At 42.8% G+C, this 20,605-nt stretch overlaps 1 protein-coding gene across 6 annotated transcripts in view; it reads right to left on the minus strand.

Moving 5' to 3' along the window:
* The window catches only part of LOC135513059 (ecotropic viral integration site 5 protein homolog), a 61,230-nt gene that overhangs the window by 7,788 nt on the left and 32,837 nt on the right, over nt 1-20,605 (minus strand). For 4 of the 6 annotated variants that reach the window (XM_064935725.1, XM_064935728.1, XM_064935726.1 and 1 more), the window contains 15 exons: nt 17,559-17,780; nt 14,728-14,802; nt 14,102-14,227; nt 13,702-13,845; nt 13,220-13,309; nt 12,966-13,063; nt 12,784-12,844; nt 12,518-12,571; nt 10,731-10,763; nt 10,152-10,298; nt 6,920-7,051; nt 6,466-6,606; nt 5,771-5,929; nt 4,400-4,546; nt 3,720-3,815 (listed from right to left, as the gene is read on the minus strand). In XM_064935725.1, coding sequence (XP_064791797.1) covers nt 3,720-3,815; nt 4,400-4,546; nt 5,771-5,929; nt 6,466-6,606; nt 6,920-7,051; nt 10,152-10,298; nt 10,731-10,763; nt 12,518-12,571; nt 12,784-12,844; nt 12,966-13,063; nt 13,220-13,309; nt 13,702-13,845; nt 14,102-14,227; nt 14,728-14,802; nt 17,559-17,780 — 1,725 coding nt within the window. The remainder of the gene's footprint in view (nt 1-3,719; nt 3,816-4,399; nt 4,547-5,770; nt 5,930-6,465; nt 6,607-6,919; nt 7,052-10,151; nt 10,299-10,730; nt 10,764-12,517; nt 12,572-12,783; nt 12,845-12,965; nt 13,064-13,219; nt 13,310-13,701; nt 13,846-14,101; nt 14,228-14,727; nt 14,803-17,558; nt 17,781-20,605) is intronic. The other 2 variants (XM_064935729.1, XM_064935731.1) reach the window with 2 other exon arrangements.

Consider the following 20,605-nt stretch of genomic DNA (forward strand, 5'->3'; position numbering starts at 1 on the left):
TAAAAAGTGGAATAAGTTAAAAGCAGGGGTGGGGTGGGTGAGGTAGTGAGGTGAGTTAACCATCTCGGCCTGACCCAACACCTCAAAATATATACAACGCTCTCAGTTCCTGTGGTCAGGTAAAGGTTGAAAGGTTGAGGGTGTAGGCTTAGGCCCCTGAGAAGCTGCTGACAAGCTGACAATGTGAGATCTACAAAACAGCTATTCTTCTTGGAATCTGTGTTTTTCTTGAGGTTCCCTCCCTCCTGACAGAGCTAGTGATAAGGGAGAGGCAGTTAGCAAGACTTCCTCGTGCTCAGCTGTGTGGATCCCCAGGTGCCATGGGGTTAGGGGCTGTGGCCAGACACGTCAAACGTCTTTAAGTCATGTTGTGCATCCCAAATGGCACCCTATTCCCTATATACTGTACTACCGATTAGAGCCTTTGGGCAGCCATTGGGCTCTGGTCAAAATTAGTGCTCTATATAGGGAATAGGGTGCCATTTGGGATGCAGACATGGCTTCCCTCGCCTGCCTGCTCCCCCCTAGTTCTACACTCACAGCAGGTTAGCGTTTTTCATAATGAATGTTGTTCTGAAGGCAGCTCTGCCGAGTGGTCACTAGCTGACAGTGTCACAAAGCCATAAAATCTGATTTAAAACCTAACCACACTGCTAACCCTAATGCCTAATCATCGCCTTAAATGAAGACCAAAAAGCCCATTTTTGTTTTCATTAATTTTTACAATATAGCCAACTGACTTTGCAGCTGGCCCATTTAGAGGAAATCGCTCAGTTCTGCCTCTAGGACAAGACTCATCCCAAAAAACACCAGCCTGCCTTCCCAGAGGTTGTTGTTGTACGGCTTTTGGCTAGTGACATGGTGGCTTGTTCCCTCTGACAGATGGGCATTTCAACATGGTTAAGATGGCCAGATCTCATGTCCAGTTTCATGCTTGTTCTCTCTCTACAACCAATCTTGTTTTATATGGCTATGGCAGAGTAGCGTTAGATTGATTCTGTGCAATCTCGTGACATATCATGTCTGACCCAAAAAACAATAGCTACCCCAATAACAATAGTTACACTAATTATATTAGTGTTAAAAACAAACACCTATAGAAAACACAAGACAGGAAACATGACTTTTTGACAAAGGAGATGGCACTTCATTTCTTTGTAAAAGCAAACAACCATGTACAACTGCAGACACAATTCTCAAGAGAGGAGTCCAAAAACACTGAGGAACCTCTAATAACCACTGAATTTGCAACAGCACATTCTAAAGCCCCCTGCTAAATATAAATCTAAATCTGGGGAGCATATCATGCATGCAGAATGACAAAATCATAGATAGGCCTCCAACATGTCACCTCTGGTTCTAGTTGTCAGTTTGTCTTCGCCTCACAGTAGGAAGTGGTTTCTTGTCTTGACAAGAAGATAGCCGAGCTGTGGTATTATCATGGGTCACACATACATTCAGCTACTTTCATACTGCAAAAACGATGGATGTAAAAACCCTGATGTCCATTTGAATATACGTTCTGTTTTATCGACTGAGCTATATAATAAAGATATATATTACGGTAGTTTAGTACTGGAGGTTCTTTGCAACCCTATAATTGTGAAATTCTTTAACTCAAGATATAAATATAGACCTCACTGGCATGCTGTGAATACTTTCCAATAGTGGGCGGTAGTGCAGGTGGGCCATACTGATGTTTTAGTTAGAGGAAGATCAGGTAGGCAGGCCGTCACAGGGGCTTTTTCAAGCTAAGAGTACTACAATGATAAGGGAAACACTGCAAGGTACAGTGGGCAGAAGTGGGCGACACTCATTGGATAAATTAACTAAAGCTACACATTATACATTCCTATTTGGAGAAAAAAAAACAAAAAAAGGAATTTCTGAAGCTGTAAATTTCTGTCTTTGTGTGCAAACCACCCTCCAACAAAGACTACGTTTAAGGTTGAGCGAGACAGTACCCACTTTCTTCACTATTTGGGAAAAAAAGTCACATACTGTGGCGCGGCTCACAAAGAGCAAACCTCTGTCATGTTATAGAATGCCATCAGACACCCTTTATGGGTCTTTATTCGAGGTGTTAAATGCCGTGGACAGCAAGTTATCAGTCATTGCTTTCTTGGGTCTACAACCAGAGTGACTGAGAGCTAAGGTAACACAGGCCATCTACCCACAACCTTAAGAGCTGCAACCAGGTACCCAAACCACAGACCAAGAGTTTGTCACTGGCACCACACAGTGGTTATACATAGGGAAAATACCGGTTTTTGTCTGTCTGGCAGAGACTATTAGCATCTTATGCACAGCATATTCAGAGAAGGCTAGATTAAAAATTAACTCCGTTTAGTGAAGTGTGAGAGGGGGGCGGTACTCGGTAGTAGTGAACGCTGGTGTTGATGCACTGTTGTTGTTGAAGCGCCTAGTAACAAAACCTGACTATACTGTGTGTGCATGGAAGGGATGTTGGTTTGAAAAAGTCTATTGACACTGATTCAAATGGTGAGTTCTTGAAAATATCACATTTAAGATGCTTAACAATGCATATAAGGCTGTCTATTTCTTATTCACCATTTTTGGATGCATTAACTCTGTGGTATAAGCTAACTGTGGGTATAAAGGGTATATTAGAGGGTGTATGTGTGTGGGCCAATGGTGTGAAGAAAGCAGACAGTCTGACACTTAGTTAACTTGTGAAGGGAACGTTTCTGAAACACCAACACGTTGACTCGATGGAGACATCAAAGCTTCTGCATGAACATTTCTTCAGACTCAGAGCTGATGGAAAGAACTGAAGCAATCTGTCAGTCTCCCCTGATTATTCTCATGACAGAAAATGAGTTAGTGTTGTATCGTGTATAGTTTCACACACATACAACCCCAACACCACACTAGATAAAGAACCGCAGCATGATATGAAGAGACGCACACAGAGGTTTCAATAATCTGACAAATCATTAGCACAGGAAGTGCATAGGTTATTTTCTACTGGCAGACAATCTGTTTAGCTGCTGCTAATACATTAAACACTTACACAAATATTTTCTTCTGACGGTACAAAACACTACCTTTCCATGATGTTCAGTTATTTCAGAGAAAGGTTGATCTCAATCTCCAAATACATTGTTCTAGGTCTTAGGTTTTCGTCACAGGTTATTTGGATGTATCAGCATTGGGCGAAGGCGGTGCTTAAACTGCTTGGCTTCGATGGATGATAAACACAGTTGAAAATATCTGACCAAATAACACTAGCTTTTAGTTCTGGTTTAACTGAGAGTACCAAATCAAGCATGAGCACGGTTGGTATGATATGCTAGACTATAAGATATCACACTGTCCATCCGAGAGATGATCATGGTTCACGTTTTCACCTCTGCAGTAAACTGTCACTTTAAAAATACCCCACCTTCTTCCTCACATCAACGAAGAACACAAATAGATACAGGCTCTGAACTGTAAAACCTTCATGGGGAATCTGTCAAGAGTTGATGCACTCAGAGTTAGCCTGTGTTCTCATATGTTGGAGTGGGTATGGAGTGTTGAACTGTGGGTTATGGTGAGGAGAAGTCTATGGGCTGGACACAAATTAAGCCGAGTCATGGACTATGAAGTACTGTCAATATAGATTAAAAGTACTTTTTAGTCCATGACTAGGCTAAATGTTCTGCACCAAGCTAGTGTGACAGTGAGGAAGGGAGGCCGGGGGTTAAGTACTGTACCTGTATCTCCAGTTCAGAGATCTGTTGCTGCAGCTCAGCCATGGCAGCGATGTTGTCAGCCTCTCTCAGCCTCACCGCCATCACCTCCTCCTTGTTCTGAAACAAACAAATTAACAAACACCGTCAGGCCAGTGTCACTCAACTGAAGTAATGTTTCTAGAGTGTTACCAATTCATGTTGACAGCCATTACACACTAAGCCCCAGGGTCACAACAACGTGCATCTATCTGAGTGGTACTCTTAACACAAACTTTGAACTTTCTGAAACAGTTGTCCAGTATGATTCCTGCAGTAATCCCAGAGAGACAAGGGGTGTTGCTGAGCTGCACAGAGGTTTCACACACACACACACACACACACACACACACACACACACACACACACACACACACTTAACATCAGCAGCACAGAGATGTTATCTGAAGATGTTAGGCAAAACTGCTTCCCTCTTCAGAACTTGGACTCTGAAGAGCTGATTTTAACAAGAAGCAACGGATCAGATTAAGGATGATTTTTGACAACTCATCAAACCAGTGATAGAGAAATATTTCCAGTTTGACTGATTGTGGGGCCGATACACTCATACCCATTTCACACTATCATGCCGACCCAAACCAAACTGTGCCGGCTCAGATATTTTCTTGGCTCTAGTCATCTCAACAGCACATACTTTTTCTTACCTTGCACTCAATCTCTGCCTGTTTGCGTTTGATCTCCTGCAGCTGAACGTGTAGGCCCTTATTCTGGGCCGTAAGCACAGTCACGCGCTCCTGAAAGCCCCGCCCCTCCTGCTCTGCCCGACGCAGTTGGTTGCTATGGATCTGGTTCTGCCGGAGGGGAAGGATATGGTAGGTCAATATTGGGAGGGGTCAGTTTACTCATCACACATTTCTGTTATTCTAGAATAGTCTCTATTCACAACCCCACTGTAATATCACAAGGGGCAACCCATTTAAAGCAGGTACTATAGCTTGAATCTGCTAAATGGCATTGTTCAACAACTACATTAGAAAGTAGTAACTGAACTCTGAATACAACACATCTTTATGGGAGCTACTGACAGTTAAGAATATGTACCTCTGCTACCCCTAGTGGTTGAACAATGCAATAGAAAGGGCCATTTGTTTACTCCCACACATGCATGTGAAGATACACTGGTACTAGGGCTGCATGACATGTTAAACACAGCAAAAATGTTTGATACCGTTAATCGCATCTCCATTTCAGAGAACGGAAAATTTTAAGCGCATATGTTGCCAAACGGACCATTTCAAGCACAGAACACAACACGGAACACAGTTATGGTCAATGCTAGTGCCTTTACATTGCTGAAGACCTTGTGCTTCTTGCCAAAATCTTGTCTAAGTTATGCCCAATATTACCGGAGCTATATTTTTTCCCATCTGCCACGGATTCATGAGCATGTCGCGGGCCATTTTAAACTACTTTGATAAACATTGTTTAAATAGCGAGTCATGTTACCTAACTAGCACGCTATCAACCTGATAACTTGACCACTGACTAGGCTATGCACAAATTTGGATGGTTCAGGAAGAACTGAAAAGGAATAGGCTTCTCAGAGATATTTCTAAAGGTGGGGTGTGTATGATTGTGTGTGTGAGAGACAGAGGATGTTTGTGAGAACGGGAGAAAGTGGGCGAGTTCGTTTTGTATTGCCAGGTGCCCCGGGTGGCTGGCGATTTCGCTTAAGGACAAATGGAATGGCCTAAAATGTGCAAACTCCGCCCACCCGGAGCACCAGGCCATACAAAACTAACTCGCCCAGCGAGAGGGCGAGTGTGGAGGCCTATGTGTGTAAAGTTATCTGAACAGGACAGATGGTTACAGTGTTTTCATAACATTGTTGGACATGTTTAAAAGGTCTTTGTTCTTTTTTTACTATAGTCACACTCATTTAGAATGCCTGAAGAATAATTAGTACTTGATCAAATAAAAAATTGTACTCAATTATTTTAATCATTTGACAGCCATAATTGGTACACTACTAATATTTCTCCAAAGGCTGAGCTGTGTGAGTCTGTCTGACTGACCTGTGTCTCCAGCTCCATCATCCTCTGACGCGTCTCTCTGAGCTCTGCCTGGGCCTCAGCCTCCCGTAGCCTGACACTCATCAGCTCATCTTGCAGCTCAGACACAGCATTCTTCCTAGGGTTGTCCTTCCAGCGGCCCGCCGTACGCGCCAGGTGACGCTGTAGAGCAGGGGGAGAGGGGGGGGAGCACACAGTCAACCAAAGATGTTCGGACTCGACACACATAAAATAGCAGTCCTCAACTCATACAAACATGGAGATTGAGCAAGATGACAAAAATACATTTAACATTTACATCGGGTATATTCATGTCAATCCTCTCTGGGTCTCTTAGTGCTGTGTCTTGGGCAGGAGTACTCATGGTACAGCTGAGCTAGTCAAGTCAAACACATTTTAAGTTTATCAGTTTCAATACACGATAGACCTACAGAAGGAAAGTTTTATTGCTCATCCATATATTTATATATTCTTAATTAAATTTCTTTACTTAGATGTGTGTGTATTTGGTACATGTTGTGAAGTTGTTAGATATTACTTGTTAGATATTGCTGCACTCGGAACTAGAAGAACAAGCATTTCGCTACACTCGCAGTAACATCTGCTACACACGTGTATGTGACCAATAAAATGTTATCTGTTAATGTGTTTGAATCTTCCATGTGTGTATGGTGTGGAGAATAGATGTTCATCCTCACCTGCCAGTGCTCCTCCAGGTCTCTGACCTGTTGTCTGAGCTCCTTCAGCCCCATCACAGCCTCAGCCTCTCTCAGCTTCACTGCTATCAGCTCCTCCTGCAACCGCACCACGTTGGTGTCATCTGGCAGAGATGTGTTCCTCTGGGGGACAGGCAACCAAAACAATGACTGAGAAGACAACTTCAGGATGCTTATGTCACGGGACAGTAAAATAACAGGGATGCGTTCAGCAGGGCACAACATTGTGGAATTTTCAGATATAAATGTTTACGTAAAAAAAACTAGTCTCTACATGTAGAAAAGGAATCACGTCCAGTCTAGTCATGACATTTACATCTGCAATATTCCACAACGTTTGCCTATTCCAGGCAGAATGCCTGACAGAGGTGTGGGACTAGGAGGCACCGTGACAGTGTGTGAATTGATGATAGACAGTTTGAGCCAGGTAACACACCTTCTCTATGTCCAGGATCTTGTCTTGCATCTCCTTGAGGGCACACTGGGACTCAGCCTCCTTTAGCCTGGCTTGAACCAGCTCTCTCTCCAGCTGCAGGATGGACTCCTCTGTGTAGCGCGGGATGCCCTTCTACATAGGGAGGAAGCAGGAGGAAGGAGAGAGAGCAAGAAGAGAGTAAGGAAGAGATCTAGAGTCAGAGCTTTATATGACTCCGGGAAACCGGCCCAGTGTCCTTAAGGTTGGTCTCTGAGTAGGAATATTATGTTGAATCTTGAAATAACTGCTAATTCAAATGACCTACTTCAAATCACACTGTCTCCAAACAATACAAATGTAATGTATAACAATATACATGTTATACATTTTCACTCAGGTATATACAGTTGAAGTCGGAAGTTTACATACACTTAGGTTGGAGTCATTAAAACTTGTTTTTCAACCACTCCACAAATTTCTTGTTAATAAACTATAGTTTATTAGGTCGGTTAGGACATTTACTATGTGCATGACAAGTAATTTTTCCAACTATTGTTTACAGACAGATTATTTCACTTACAATTCACTATCATAATTCCAGTGGGTCAGAAGTTTACATACACTAAGTTGACTGTGCCTTTAAACAGCTTGGAAAATTCCAGAAAATGATGTAATGGCTTTAGAAGCTTCTGATAGGCTAATTGACATCATTTGAGTTAATTGGAGGTGTAGACCTCCACAAGTCCGATTCATCCTTGGGAGCAATATCCAAACACCTGAAGGTGCCACATTCATCTGTACAAACAATAGTACGTAAGTATAAACACCATGGGACCACGCAGCCGCCATACCACTCAGGAAGGAGACGCGTTCTGTCTCCTAGAGATGAATGTACTTTGGTGGGAGAAGTACAAATCAATCCCAGAGCAACAGCAAAGGACCTTGTGAAGACGCTGGAGGGAAGAGGTACAAAAGTATCTATATCCTCAGTAAAACTAGTCCTATATTGAAATAACCTGAAAGGCCGCTCAGCAATGAAGAAGCCACTGCTCCAAAACCACCATAAAAAAATGCCAGACTACGGTTTGCAACTGCACATGGGGACAAAGAACATACTTTTTGGAGAAATGTCCTCTGGTCTGATGAAACAAAAATACAACTGTTTGGCCATAATGACCATCGTTATGTTTGGAGGAAAAAGGGGAAAGCTTGCAAGCCGAAGAGCACTGTACCAATCGTGAAGCACGGGGGTGGCAGCATCATATTGTGGGGGTGCTTTGCTGCAGGAGGGACTGGTGCACTTCACAAAATAGATGGCAGCATGAGGTAGGAAAACAATGAGGATCTATTGAAGCAACATCAAGACACCAGTCAGGAAGTTAAAGCTTGGTCGCAAATGGGTCTTTCAAATGGACAATGACCTCAAGCATACTTCCACAGTTGTGGCAAAATGGCTTAAGGACAACAAAGTCAAGGTATTGGCAGTGGCCATTACAAAGCCCTGACCTCAAGCCTGTATAAAATTTGTGGGCAGAACTGAAAAAAACATGTGCGAGCAAGGAGGCCTACAAACCTGACTCAGTTACATCAGCTCTGTCAGGGAGAATGGGACAAAATTCACCCAACTTATTGTGGGAAGCTTGTGGAAGGCTACTTGAAGTGTTTGACCCAAGTTAAACAATTTAAAGGCAATGCTACCAAGTACTAATTGAGTGTATGTATGTAAAACTGCTGACCCAATTGGAATGTGATGAAAGAAATTAAAGCTGAAATAAATAATTCTCTCCACTATTATTCTGACATTTCACATTCTTAACATAAAGTAGTGATCCTAACTGACCTAAGACAGGGAATTTTTACTAGGATTAAATGTGAGGAATTGTGAAAAACTGAGTTTAAATGTATTTGGCTAAGGTGTATGTAAACTTCCAACTTCAACTTGAAAATATACACTGTAGTATTGTAAAACAAAAAAACGTTGCTAGCTACCGAGTTCAACTGCTCACAACTCCTCTAAAATAAACCAAGAAGTATGGCACTTCACTTTCAAAAACATATTCTCAATTGCACCATTGATTTCCTCTCTAGGACAACAAATCAGCCTCCCTCTTCCAAGTCATTATAAATGGTTAATGGATATAGCAGCACATTATGTAAAACACTGCTTCATTCACATCAGTGCAGACATTATCATCTCAACATGTTTCCCCTCATCAATATTAAAAGGGGCCTGTTTTGCCAATGGATATACAGCACCAAGAGAGGGTCCTGCTGGTCGGGGTACCATCCATTCCACACCCATACATCAGATGCTTAGAAATTCACGAATCCTTTCCTGGGAGTATGTTAATGGATGAAAAAGGTGGCTGAACTGTGTCAAACAGCATGTCCCAATTTCCAGGCATTATGTATAGTGAGAGAGAGCGAGTGCATTCTGCAGTGGAGAGGTAGGGAGAATCCATATCCACTGTTACCATCACTCACTGCAGATTTAGTGCTAAGCAATGTACACATTTCATTTGGCCAGACCTGGTGATCACCCCTCCCATTGAGGGCACTGTAATAACTGCCATTTACGAAGGCACTTTAATCCAAAGCAGTTTACAGTACAGTGAGAACATACGTTCACATACATTGTTTGTGTCTCCTGCATTCCATCACCACCAGAGACGGCACAGGTGCACGTGCCACATCAGATCTGCCCTGTTTAAATTTAAATACAAATATATATTTTGTTGTTTCTCTGTAATACTACTAGCCAGCTATCAACTGTATGAAGTTGTCTTTAGCTAGCCCAGATTGGGAACCTATCTCCCAACCTCATAATTAGCTACCAAGAAGACATTTCAGACCATCAATCAAGTTATATTAGGTAGCTTGTCTAACTTAGATGGCAGGCCTGGTGGCAAGGTTGCTAGACTTTAGAAAAGCAAGCAATTAGTAAATGTACTGAATAAGATTCACATTCCTTTCAATCTTTTGCCCAGATTAAGGCAGAGAAGCATTTTTTGTAAAAATTGTGTTTTTTTTATTTAATTTTTTAAAAATAATAATACACACCAGTCAGGAGGATACAAACAGCTCAAGAGGCATGTTTAAATATGCAGTTATTATATATATATATTTTACATAGAATTAAGCTTATCCTCACATTGTGCCCCCTCAGATTCTGGGGGTGCACAACACCCCTGATCACCACTGTACCAACTGAGCCATACAGGACCTTCAACTTGGGCACTGTGCTTCTCCTTACCAATAGGGGTCTCTGCTGGAGATCCCTGATGGTGCTCTGTGCTAGCTCCAGCTGAGCTGTGGCCTCTTCGCTCTGCTGCCTGACCGTGGCCAGCTCCCGCATGACCAGGTAGGTCTCCTCTGCCTCCTGGGCACGTGTCACTTGTCCCTTTAGGACATAACCAACCGAGGGGTAGGATGAGCAGGGTGCACCACGGGGGTGGGATGGACGGAAGGGGTGGGCAAATCAAAGATAATGTATAAGTGGGATTTGGAGTTTAGAAACGCATGCTGTTTTTTTTTCTCTGCAAATGTTTTGACAGTCTTATTGGTTGACTGATTGATAGCTCTAAGCATTTTGTTTTGGCATGGTTCGAGATACATGCGCATGCAGGGTGATAAGTTATTTTTTCTGATTTCAATGTCCTCATTTTATATTAATTGATAAAAAGAAAATACTGTAATCGCAAAGACATTTATTGTGCTATCATTTAAAGGTAAAATTATGAGCATGCAAAGCTACATTGAGATAGAGAACTCTAAGTGGTGAAAATTGCAATGTGAGATGGGGGGGTAAAGGAGGAGAAAATAAAGTTTATACCTGGATCAATCTATCTGCCAATGAAGCACTTTCCTACAAAACAGAAATATCCACAAGAGAGATAAAGCAAAGAGAGAGACCAATTAACACAGTTATAATCTAAATATAAACAAAACACTTGATTTTGTTTTTGAAAAGGGAAATTCAATGTTCATTGTCCTTCCTCCGTCATTTTGGCAACCGATTTAGTCTATACGTTAATTATGAACAATTCAGGAAATCTTAAATTCCACTTCAATTAGCCATGCATTGATGTCAATTTATTTATCTGTTATTTTACCAGGTAAGTTGACTGAGAACACGTTCTCATTTGCAGCAACGACCTGGGGAATAGTTACAGGGGAGAGGGGGGTGAACGAGCCAATTGTAAACTGGGGATTATTAGGTGGCCGTGATGGTTTGAGGGCCAGATTGGGAATTTAGCCAGGACACCGGGGTTAACACCCCTACACTTACGATAAGTGCCATGGGATCTTTAATGACCTCAGAGAGTCAGGACACCCGTTTAACGTCCCATCTGAAAGACGGCACCCCACACAGGGCAGTGTCCCCAATCACTGGCCTGGGGCATTGGGATATTTTTTTAGACCAGAGGAAAGAGTGCCTCCTACTGGCCCTCCAACACCACTTCCAGCAGCATCTGGTCTCCCATCCAGGAACTGACCAGGACCAACCCTGCTTCAGAAGCAAGCCAGCAGTGGTATGCAGGGTGGTATGCTGCTGGCAATGGGAGAGTTTAGGATACGCCCCATAGTGTCTTAGTAATTTAGACAGTTTCGGAGGTAGAAAAGGAACATGGTCTTCAGGTGTGGTGGTGATAAGTCGTTGTGATAAGGTTGTGGGGGATAAAGTGGTGACAAAGTGAGAATTAGGTGGTGGTGGTGGGAGACAAAACATGGTGTTGAGTTTCAGACAGGCAAAGCAGAAGACTAAGGATGAATGGGGCTAAGAGGAAAAGCATCATTAGAAGTTAGCTATAAAACAGCAAAATAACAGTTGTTTAGATGAAGCCATGCTTTTTAGGTTCATGCCACACGGTTACGTTTTAGAAGTTGTTGTGTCATTCCAGTTAATATTTTGGGTATGACGTTGCAGCCGTCGACTGTTGTTTGAAGCGATACTGTGATATGAGTGAGTGGTTGTGTCCCAGACAGAGCCTGGTCATTTGGAACAGCTACTCAGGCCTCTGCATGGTGCCCTGGTACTCTGGCCAAGCCTGGCAATGCTTGTATCTTTGTGCTCTGACAAACACAGAGGAGGATCCCAACAACATGCACAACAAAGGCAGCCGTGTACTCTGACATGCAGTGCTCCCCTGCATCATCTTAGAGTGTACAGCCATCACTCTCACAGTGAGTCCGTCAAGCGTTTTACAGCTTTAGTTAGTTAGTGACCGGTGGAATTACATAGAGCCCCAGAATGTAGCCTTGTGGAGCTCCACAGCCAGCTACTGTTTTAAAGTCTGGCTTAACTGGTCCTGAGTGCGGATCTCAAGACTGAGACATGCATGTCAATGGAGGACTTCCATTCCAAAGCCAACTAGGATCCATTTATCCTATAAGATACACACCAGCAACACTCACAGCCCAGTTAGTAACAACAAGACTCCGCCATGTGTCTTTTGTGACCAACAAGAGACGCATGAACAATGTAGGGGGTTATGGTTTTGTTGTGTGAATAGCCACACCAAGCGTTCACTGGTATAATATGGCTTCTTATGATGACTGGTGTCATGACATAGGATGGCAAGGAGAGCCACGGTTCAACTTCTCCTCCTTTTCACTCACTTTCTCCAGTGTGTCTATCCTCTGTTTCAGCAGTCGGTTCTCTGTGCGCAACCTCTGCAAAACAAAGACACGCAACACACACGATAATTATTCCAAACATCATACACAACTGGGTTTTTAAGTTCAGTGCACTCGGCTTAGGGAGAGTGCGGTTATAGTGATCAACTGCTTATAGTGATCAAATGGAGCTGTACTGATGTGATGACTATAAGAGCGCACTGTACTACTGCCAAACTAAAAACGTAGCCTACTGCGCCACCACTCACCTTAATCTCCACCTGCTCCTCCATCTCCTTAGTTTTGATTGTAGTGTATTCCTTTTCCAACCTGAAAACAGGAGTCATACAGCATCAATATAGAGCACCTGCAACACTTGTACTTGCTTCAAGCATCCATCTTCAGTAACCCGGCCTAGACCCCAGAGAGCAAGCAGAAATGTACTACTCACTTCTTCATCTTCTTGGCGTTGTACTTGACATTATAAGCAGCCAGGATGACCTTGTCTGGTCCACTTTCCAGCTGGTGGGGAATGACCCTCTGAAAGTACTACAGCAGAGCAGGGAAGACAATGGGTGATTATGCATCTTATGCCTGCTGGCAATAACTGCCCCTCAGGGATGAAAAAAGTGTATTGAATTGATAATTGTGTGCATTAACTCAGACAGGGTTGTTATTCCAATGTTTATGGCTGCTCAGTCTTACCTGTAACATTCCCTCCATATCAAGCTGTATGAGTTCTGCCTGATTCATCTGTAGGATGGCCAGCCCCACGCGGAACACTATCTCCAGACCCTGAGACAAATATTACATTATCAAAGCATTATCAAAGCATTATCATAGCATTGCCTTGTCTAGTACCACACGGAACACTATTTTCAGACCCTACGACAAAAAAAGCACTGCGTTACAATTTTAGTCCATAAGATTTTAAGTTATGTGCTTTTGGCCAAGGCCACCAGAGGGTGCCAAATGCTTGCATTTACTCACAGCCCATTGTGTTTGCTGTAATACAAACTATATTCTGGACTCACTCCGTAGACTAGAAGTAGATTGTCAAACATGAGTAAATCAGAAATAATTATTTAAAGCTACAATCTGGGATTTGTTTATCAGCAAAATGGCAGCCCTGCCACTTATTTTGGTCTACAGTTGAGGGATGGGGATGCACCTTTAACTGGACTCACCTCTAACATGAATATATCAAAGATCCTGGTGGCAACAGGGAGAGGGAATGAGGTGAGGAAGATGGTGAGGAACCAGGAAGAGGCATACATAGAGGTGTGGAAACTCTGGGCCTGGAAGTGGATATGGAGGTCTGGGAGAAGTTCCTGAAGGAGAGGGGGGGACGTTGGGAGAAAGAGCGAGACAGAGATAGATGAAAATTAAAATATAGATAAATATATATGACCCATCATGACACTGACTGATTTATGATAAGAGTGCTTGCTCAATTATTAAATATAAAGTTGTTATTCATGATATTGTCTCAGTGAATCAAAGTTAAAGGATCATCTAACAGTGCATCAATAATGCTCTGTAAAGGTTTGTCATTCAATCGTGTTCCGAACCCATGCCAGGTCTTACCTGGATCATATACTCAAACTGATACATGCAGAGACCCAGCTCAGCCATACTGGGCTTGAACAGTTCTCTCAGTCTGTAGTCTTGCATCAGCTTCACAAACACACAGAACGCCTCCTCTTCTGGCATCTAGTGACAGGGACACCCACACACCAAACAACACTTAAGAGATCATCAAGCAGATTCATTTAACCTTCAACAAAATACTTCCTCACACCATCTAGGCTAGAGGACAGACACATTTTAAGCCCAGTGCTGGACTAAAATATACCTTCAATGCAGTTTTTTTTGTCCGTTCCTCGGCTTAATCTGTATCTGGGAAACCAGCCCTTTGAGACTTCACAATTTTATGAAACCATCAACAAAACATGTCTTCCTCATATACATAAAATACACATTTCACACATCACAATACAAAATATCTACCATAGTACAAGATAATCACATGAAAAACACAACTCAGTACACAGTTCTCTTAGAAAATGTTCTCTGATCTATATAACATGTCTGTCAATGTGTGTAGTGGCAAGTTGCATGTGACCAATGACACAGCATGTTTTTCTATGTGAGTGAGGCTATCGGGTAGACAGCGTGTGTGTGCGTGTGCGTGTGGTAGACGGTGACATTACCTGCATGAGAAGCAGTCCGACGATAAAAGCACTTCCCTGACAGTAGCCGACCTCCCGGTCCACCAGAGAGTAGGCCTGCAACAACAGGAAGTGACCTCGGATCATGGTCAAGAGAGGTGAGCCAAGCACTTTGGGGCTGCAACTCAATGCCCAAATGGCACCCTATTCCCTACATAGCGCACTACTTTTGACCAAAGGCTATGCAACATATAGGGAAATATCCAAAATTAAATCTAGAATCAGCTTCCTTAATTCGCAACAAAGCCTACTTCACTTATGCTGCCAAACATACCCTCGTAAAACTGACTATCCTACCGATCCTTGACTTCAGCAATGTCATTTACAAACTGGCCTCCAACACTCTACTCAACAAATTTGATGCAGTCTATCACAGTGTCATCCGTTTTGTCACCAAAGCCCCATATACTACCCACCACTGCGCTCTGTACGCTCTCGTTGGCTGGCCCTCACTTCATACTCATCACCAAACCCGCTGGCTCCAGGTCATCCACAAGTCTCTGCTAGGTAAAGCCCCACTTCATCTCAGCTCACTGGTCACCATAGCAGCACCCACCCATAGCACGCGCTCCAGCAGGTATATCTCACTGGTCACCCCCAAAGCCAATTTTTCCTTTGGCCACCTCTCCTTCCAGTTCTCCGCTGCCAATGACTGGATCGAACTGCAAAAATCACTAAAGCTGGAGACTCATATCTCCCTCACTAGCTTTAAGCACCAGCTGTCAGAGCAGCTCACAGATCACTGCATCTGTAAATAGCCCATCCAACTACCTCATCCCCATACTGTATTTATCTTGCTCCTTTGCATCCCAGTATCTCTACTTGCACATTCATCATCTGCACATTCTACCATTCCAGTGTTTAATAGCTATATTGTAATTACTTCGCCACCATGGCCTATTTATTGCCTTACTACCTCCCTTATCCTACCTCATTTGCACATGCTGTATATATATTTTTTCTACTGTATTATTGATTGTATGTTTGTTTATTCCATGTGTAACTGTGTTTTTGTACGTGTCAAACTGCTTTGCTTTATCTTGGCCAGGTTGCAGTTGCAAATGAGAACTTGTTCGACTAGACTACCTGGTTAAATAAAGGTGAAATAAAAAATGAAAGATTAAAGCACTATGCATTGGGGAAGGTAGCGTTCTCCTGGCATCCACCAAACCCAAATTTGTCCATTGGACTGCCAGGTGGTAAAGTGTGATTCATCACTCCAGAGAAAATGTATTCACTGTTCCAGAGTCCAATTGCAGTGCACTTTACAACACTCCAGCCGACGCTTGGCATTGCGCATGGTGATCTTAGGCTTGTGTGCGACTGCTCGGCCATGGAAAACCATTTCATGAAGCTCCTGACGAACAGTTATTTTGCTGACATTGCTTCCAGAGGTAGTTGGGAACTTGTGAGTGTTGCAACCCGAGACCAGATGATTGTTCTGTAAGCTTGTGTATCTCTACCACCTCACGGCTGTGCCATTGTTGCTCCTTGGCTGGGCCAATTGTGCACCGCCATATGGGACTCCAGGTCATGGCCGGTTGTGACACTGACTGGGAACGAACCCGGGTCTGTAGTGACGACTCTAGCACTGCGATGCAGTGCCTTAGACCACTGCGCCGCACGGGAGGCTGAAACAGCTTTTCTTGAACAATTTTGCCACTGGCTAATGAGAAAAATAAAATTAGCAGCTCTAATGCAATATTGTTCTTCATCTTCTATTGACAGGACAGTAAACTGAGTACTAGTCTGTTTGTGCTATCCTGCCAAGAGCACAAACAGATCCGTGACCAGGCTAATAGGACAGATAGTAGAAGACAGACAGGAAAGATGAGTCGAAAGATGGGACCAGGATTCATTCCAGTTAAGTGTATATCCACCCACCCACCCACCCACAGTTAACTGCCCAAATAAAGGAAACATCAAAATAAAGTGTCTTAATAGGGCATTGTGCCAGAATCTGCTGTTCTGCACCTGAGCAAGGTAGTTAACCCCCACAACAACTGATCCCCTGGGCACCGGTGACGTGGATGTCGATTAACGCAGCCCCCCGCACCTCTCTGATTCAGGGGGGTTGGGTTAAGTGCGAAGGACACATTTCAGTTGAATGCATTCAGTTGTGCAACTGACTATGTATCCCACCTTTCCCATGAGCCAGAAAAGCTTCAAGATTCTACAAGTGTCTGGAATTCTATTGGAGGGATGCGACAGCACTCTTCCACAAGAAATTATATAATTTGGTGTGTTAATGATGGTTGTGGAAAAAGCAGTCTCAAACGCCACACCAGAATCTCCCATAAGTGTTCAACTGGGTTGAGATCTGGTGACGGATGGCCATGGCATATGGTTTACATCGTTTTCATGCATATCAAACCATTCAGTGATTACTTGTGCCCTGTGGATGGGGGCATTGTCATCCTACAGGGACACAGCCATGGTAACCAAAATAATGGCGTGCCCAGCATTTTTATATATGACCCTGAGCATGGGATGTTAATTGCTTAATTAACTCAGGAATCACGCCTGTGTGGAAGCAATTTCTTTCAATATACTTTGTATCCCTCATTGACTTATTTTGACAGTTACCTGTATGTGCTGAAAGCGTCAGCGCTAAAGAGCTAAACCAACTCCAGAGCACACTGTAAAGAAATCTGTTGCGGGTAAAGGTTTCAGACAAAGCACCAGGGTCGCAAAATTCCAGTTACTTTCCCAGAATTATCTGGCTTTTCAAAAATACCGGTTGAAGAGTTCCAGATTTGAAGATTCTCTCGTGGGAACTTTTCTGGAATTCTGCAAACCTATGAAGCATTCACCTTCATAACATTGAAGAGTACTTCCTGTCCCAAGCTGTCCTCCTTAAAGAAGTCATGCTCAGGATACGTCCGGGCGATGTCCCGGCGAATCAGCTTCTCACACGGTGATGTCATTTTCAGCAGCTCAGAGTACTGATCTTTGATAGGCATGTTCTGGGCGTTGCATAGCAACTGCCATACTATTGCTCGGAAGTGATGGGGGATCCCTTTTCTGACCAGATCCTGTTTGGAGAGAAGAAAAATATTGGTCAATACCATCCCAAATGCTTGGGACCTTCCTACCCTAAACCTTAACCCTTACCTAACCTTAACCATTTTACATTTCAACTTCAATGGGGTAGGGACATCTCAAGGTACCCAAATAGCACGGACTAAACATATAATCAGCATTTACTTTGTTTTGAAAATGCTAATATTACCAATTGGTGTCAGTGGACAAACCAAAGTGTGGTTTGCAGTTTACCCAACCTTGTCTATAGATCGCTTTCAAGGTATATAAACAGTTTCGATGAACGAGCCTATTCCTAATAATTAACGTAACAGCCTCTGATGGAAAATATGTAGTACTTGTTTTCTGAGTGTGTTAAAATTCCAAGGAACATACTGGTATCCACATATTGTTTTATTCTATGTGGTGTTCAGAGCAAACACCATCATGTGTCTGTGTGCTGCTACACTCCAGTGTGTTTTCTCCACAGCACAGCATGTACCCCAGTCAGTCATTCTAATAACATTTTCCACCACTAAATATAATCTAGTCAGCGAGGCATTGTGCAGAGTGAAATGTTGTTCTTGTAAATTACTGCCGGTGACTTGATAAAGACATTTCCTCTGCAGAGAGGGAACACTGACCAGTGGTGATGGATGGAGTGTGTGTTAGTGTGTGTAAGTGTAGGCTGTGTGTTGTTTTTGTGTGCGAGTGTTTGTGTGCAAGCTTTCGAGTGTGGGGTCAGGGGATCTTTGTCTCTGAGGTCAGTCTTGACAGTCCCAGCCGTGTAATGGAAACGCACACACATACAATCCCTCCACTGGATAATACTCAGACACACATGCAACAGGAAACGCATGAATAACGCATACAGCTGCAATTACGCCTGTAAAACGACCTGCTCCCATTACTCTGTCTGTCACTACATTACTCAGACTATGGTTGTTGTTCACTCAGTGTTAAGTCCCAAATGGCTCCCTATTTCCCATCTAGGGCTCTGGTCAAAATGCAGTATGTAGGGCATAGGGTACCAGTTGGGAAGCATCCAAGGACAAGCTCATTGTTAAGAGGCTTATCTTTTTTTCTGGAGCACCCTAGTGGAAAAGAGGGAATATGATGCATTGAATTCGTCGCAAGTACGTTCAATTGAGAATGTACATTTTGCTGATAGAACATAAAAGTAGTACACGGAGTAGTATCATCCTGCCTTGCAAGATGAAACACACTAGACTAGATCAACAGGAGAGAGCAATGTCAATTGAGCAATCTATTTGTTGAGGAGCTCAACATGATGATTAATAATATGACTAGGATGCAGTCTTGCAACAGTCAGGTTACATGGAGGTGATGTAGCTAAGGCCTCTTCTCTGGAAAAATTGTGAAATACCAGTGTCATTTATAGGGCTGTGGCGGTCACAACATTTTGTCAGCCAGTGATTGTCAAGCAAACAACTGCTGGTCTCACGGTAATTGACCGTTAATTAACAAACACATTTAGAATCTCCTGGCTTCCACACACAGCCTTCAAGCCACTGATGCAGACCTTTGGAACGTCTACATTTTTAAAAGTCTTATAAATACATGTAATATAAGCCTATACATTCACAATAAATCCATTATTTATTTTAGACAGTTCTAAAGAAACATGATATGAAGAAAATGTAGTCTATTTCAGAAGACTTGTCCTGAAGTCAGGTCCTGATCTAGCTATGCCATATGGCTGTGGGCTACACTAGTGCATTTACCAGACAAGATTTGCTTAGAATTCCGTGGCATTAGTTTATAGTATGTAGAATTCAATTGAACAAAGCTGAATATTTTTCTCCAACCATTGAGGGAGTGTGCACACGCGGCTATTCTGTGTTGAGTGGTTAACTAAGAAATAGGTACTCCTATATGCTTAATTTAGAGTTATTAATGTAACTTTAGTTGCTCTACAAACGTTGGGCTATATGCTTTGCATGATGTGACTAATGATTATTTGAAAAAAGTCACATGAAAAGGCATGAGCTCCGCTTTGTTTTCTTGCGCAGGCTGTACACACTTCATCAATCTCCTATTCACAATTTGACAAGCACTTGATAATGCCTAAAATTTCACGCCGGCATCCTCTGTGTGTGGCAGTAATGCAATCCATGCCTTTTGCAGCCAGTGGCCATTGCACCCTTGGGCTAAATATAATAATTATAATTCCCTTCTCCCCGAGTGTGCCGCAGCTCCTCTCACTCAAATGGCTCTCCATCACCTGATCGGGTATTTCTCACAGGCTACAAGTGCAGACAGACATCAGGGGCGCAACTGCGAGCGTTCTTATCCAATTCTCTTGCGCTGAGATGCAGTGCCATAGACCGCTGCGCCATCAGACTATTCTTGATTTAATCTTGCCTTTACATATACTAAATAATATATGTGTGATTTATTTTTTTATTTTTTGAATGGACCATTATTATCATCCATGTATCTTGAAACAGGGGCAGGGGGAAATTACATGTCATCTATGCACTTAAATAGCGAATGGAGGACGTTTTTCCCGTGGTTCATTTTCATGCTAGCCAGGTGGGCTATATTCCTGCTGTAAAGATAAGCGATGTGCTTAATATTAGGAAAGTTGAGAAGTAAATATAAACTCTGCAAAAAATAAACTATCCTTTTTCAGGACCCTGTCTTTTAAAGATAATTCGTAAAAATTCTAATAACTTCACAGATCTTCACTGTAAAGGGTTTAAACACGGTTTCCCATGATTGTTCAATGAACCATAAACAATTAATGAACATGCACCTGTGGAACGGTCGTTAAGACACTAACAGCTTACAGACGGTAGGCAATTATGGTCACAGT

Source organism: Oncorhynchus masou, chromosome 24 (genome assembly GCF_036934945.1).
Source record: "Oncorhynchus masou masou isolate Uvic2021 chromosome 24, UVic_Omas_1.1, whole genome shotgun sequence".
NCBI classification, from domain to species: domain Eukaryota; kingdom Metazoa; phylum Chordata; class Actinopteri; order Salmoniformes; family Salmonidae; genus Oncorhynchus; species Oncorhynchus masou.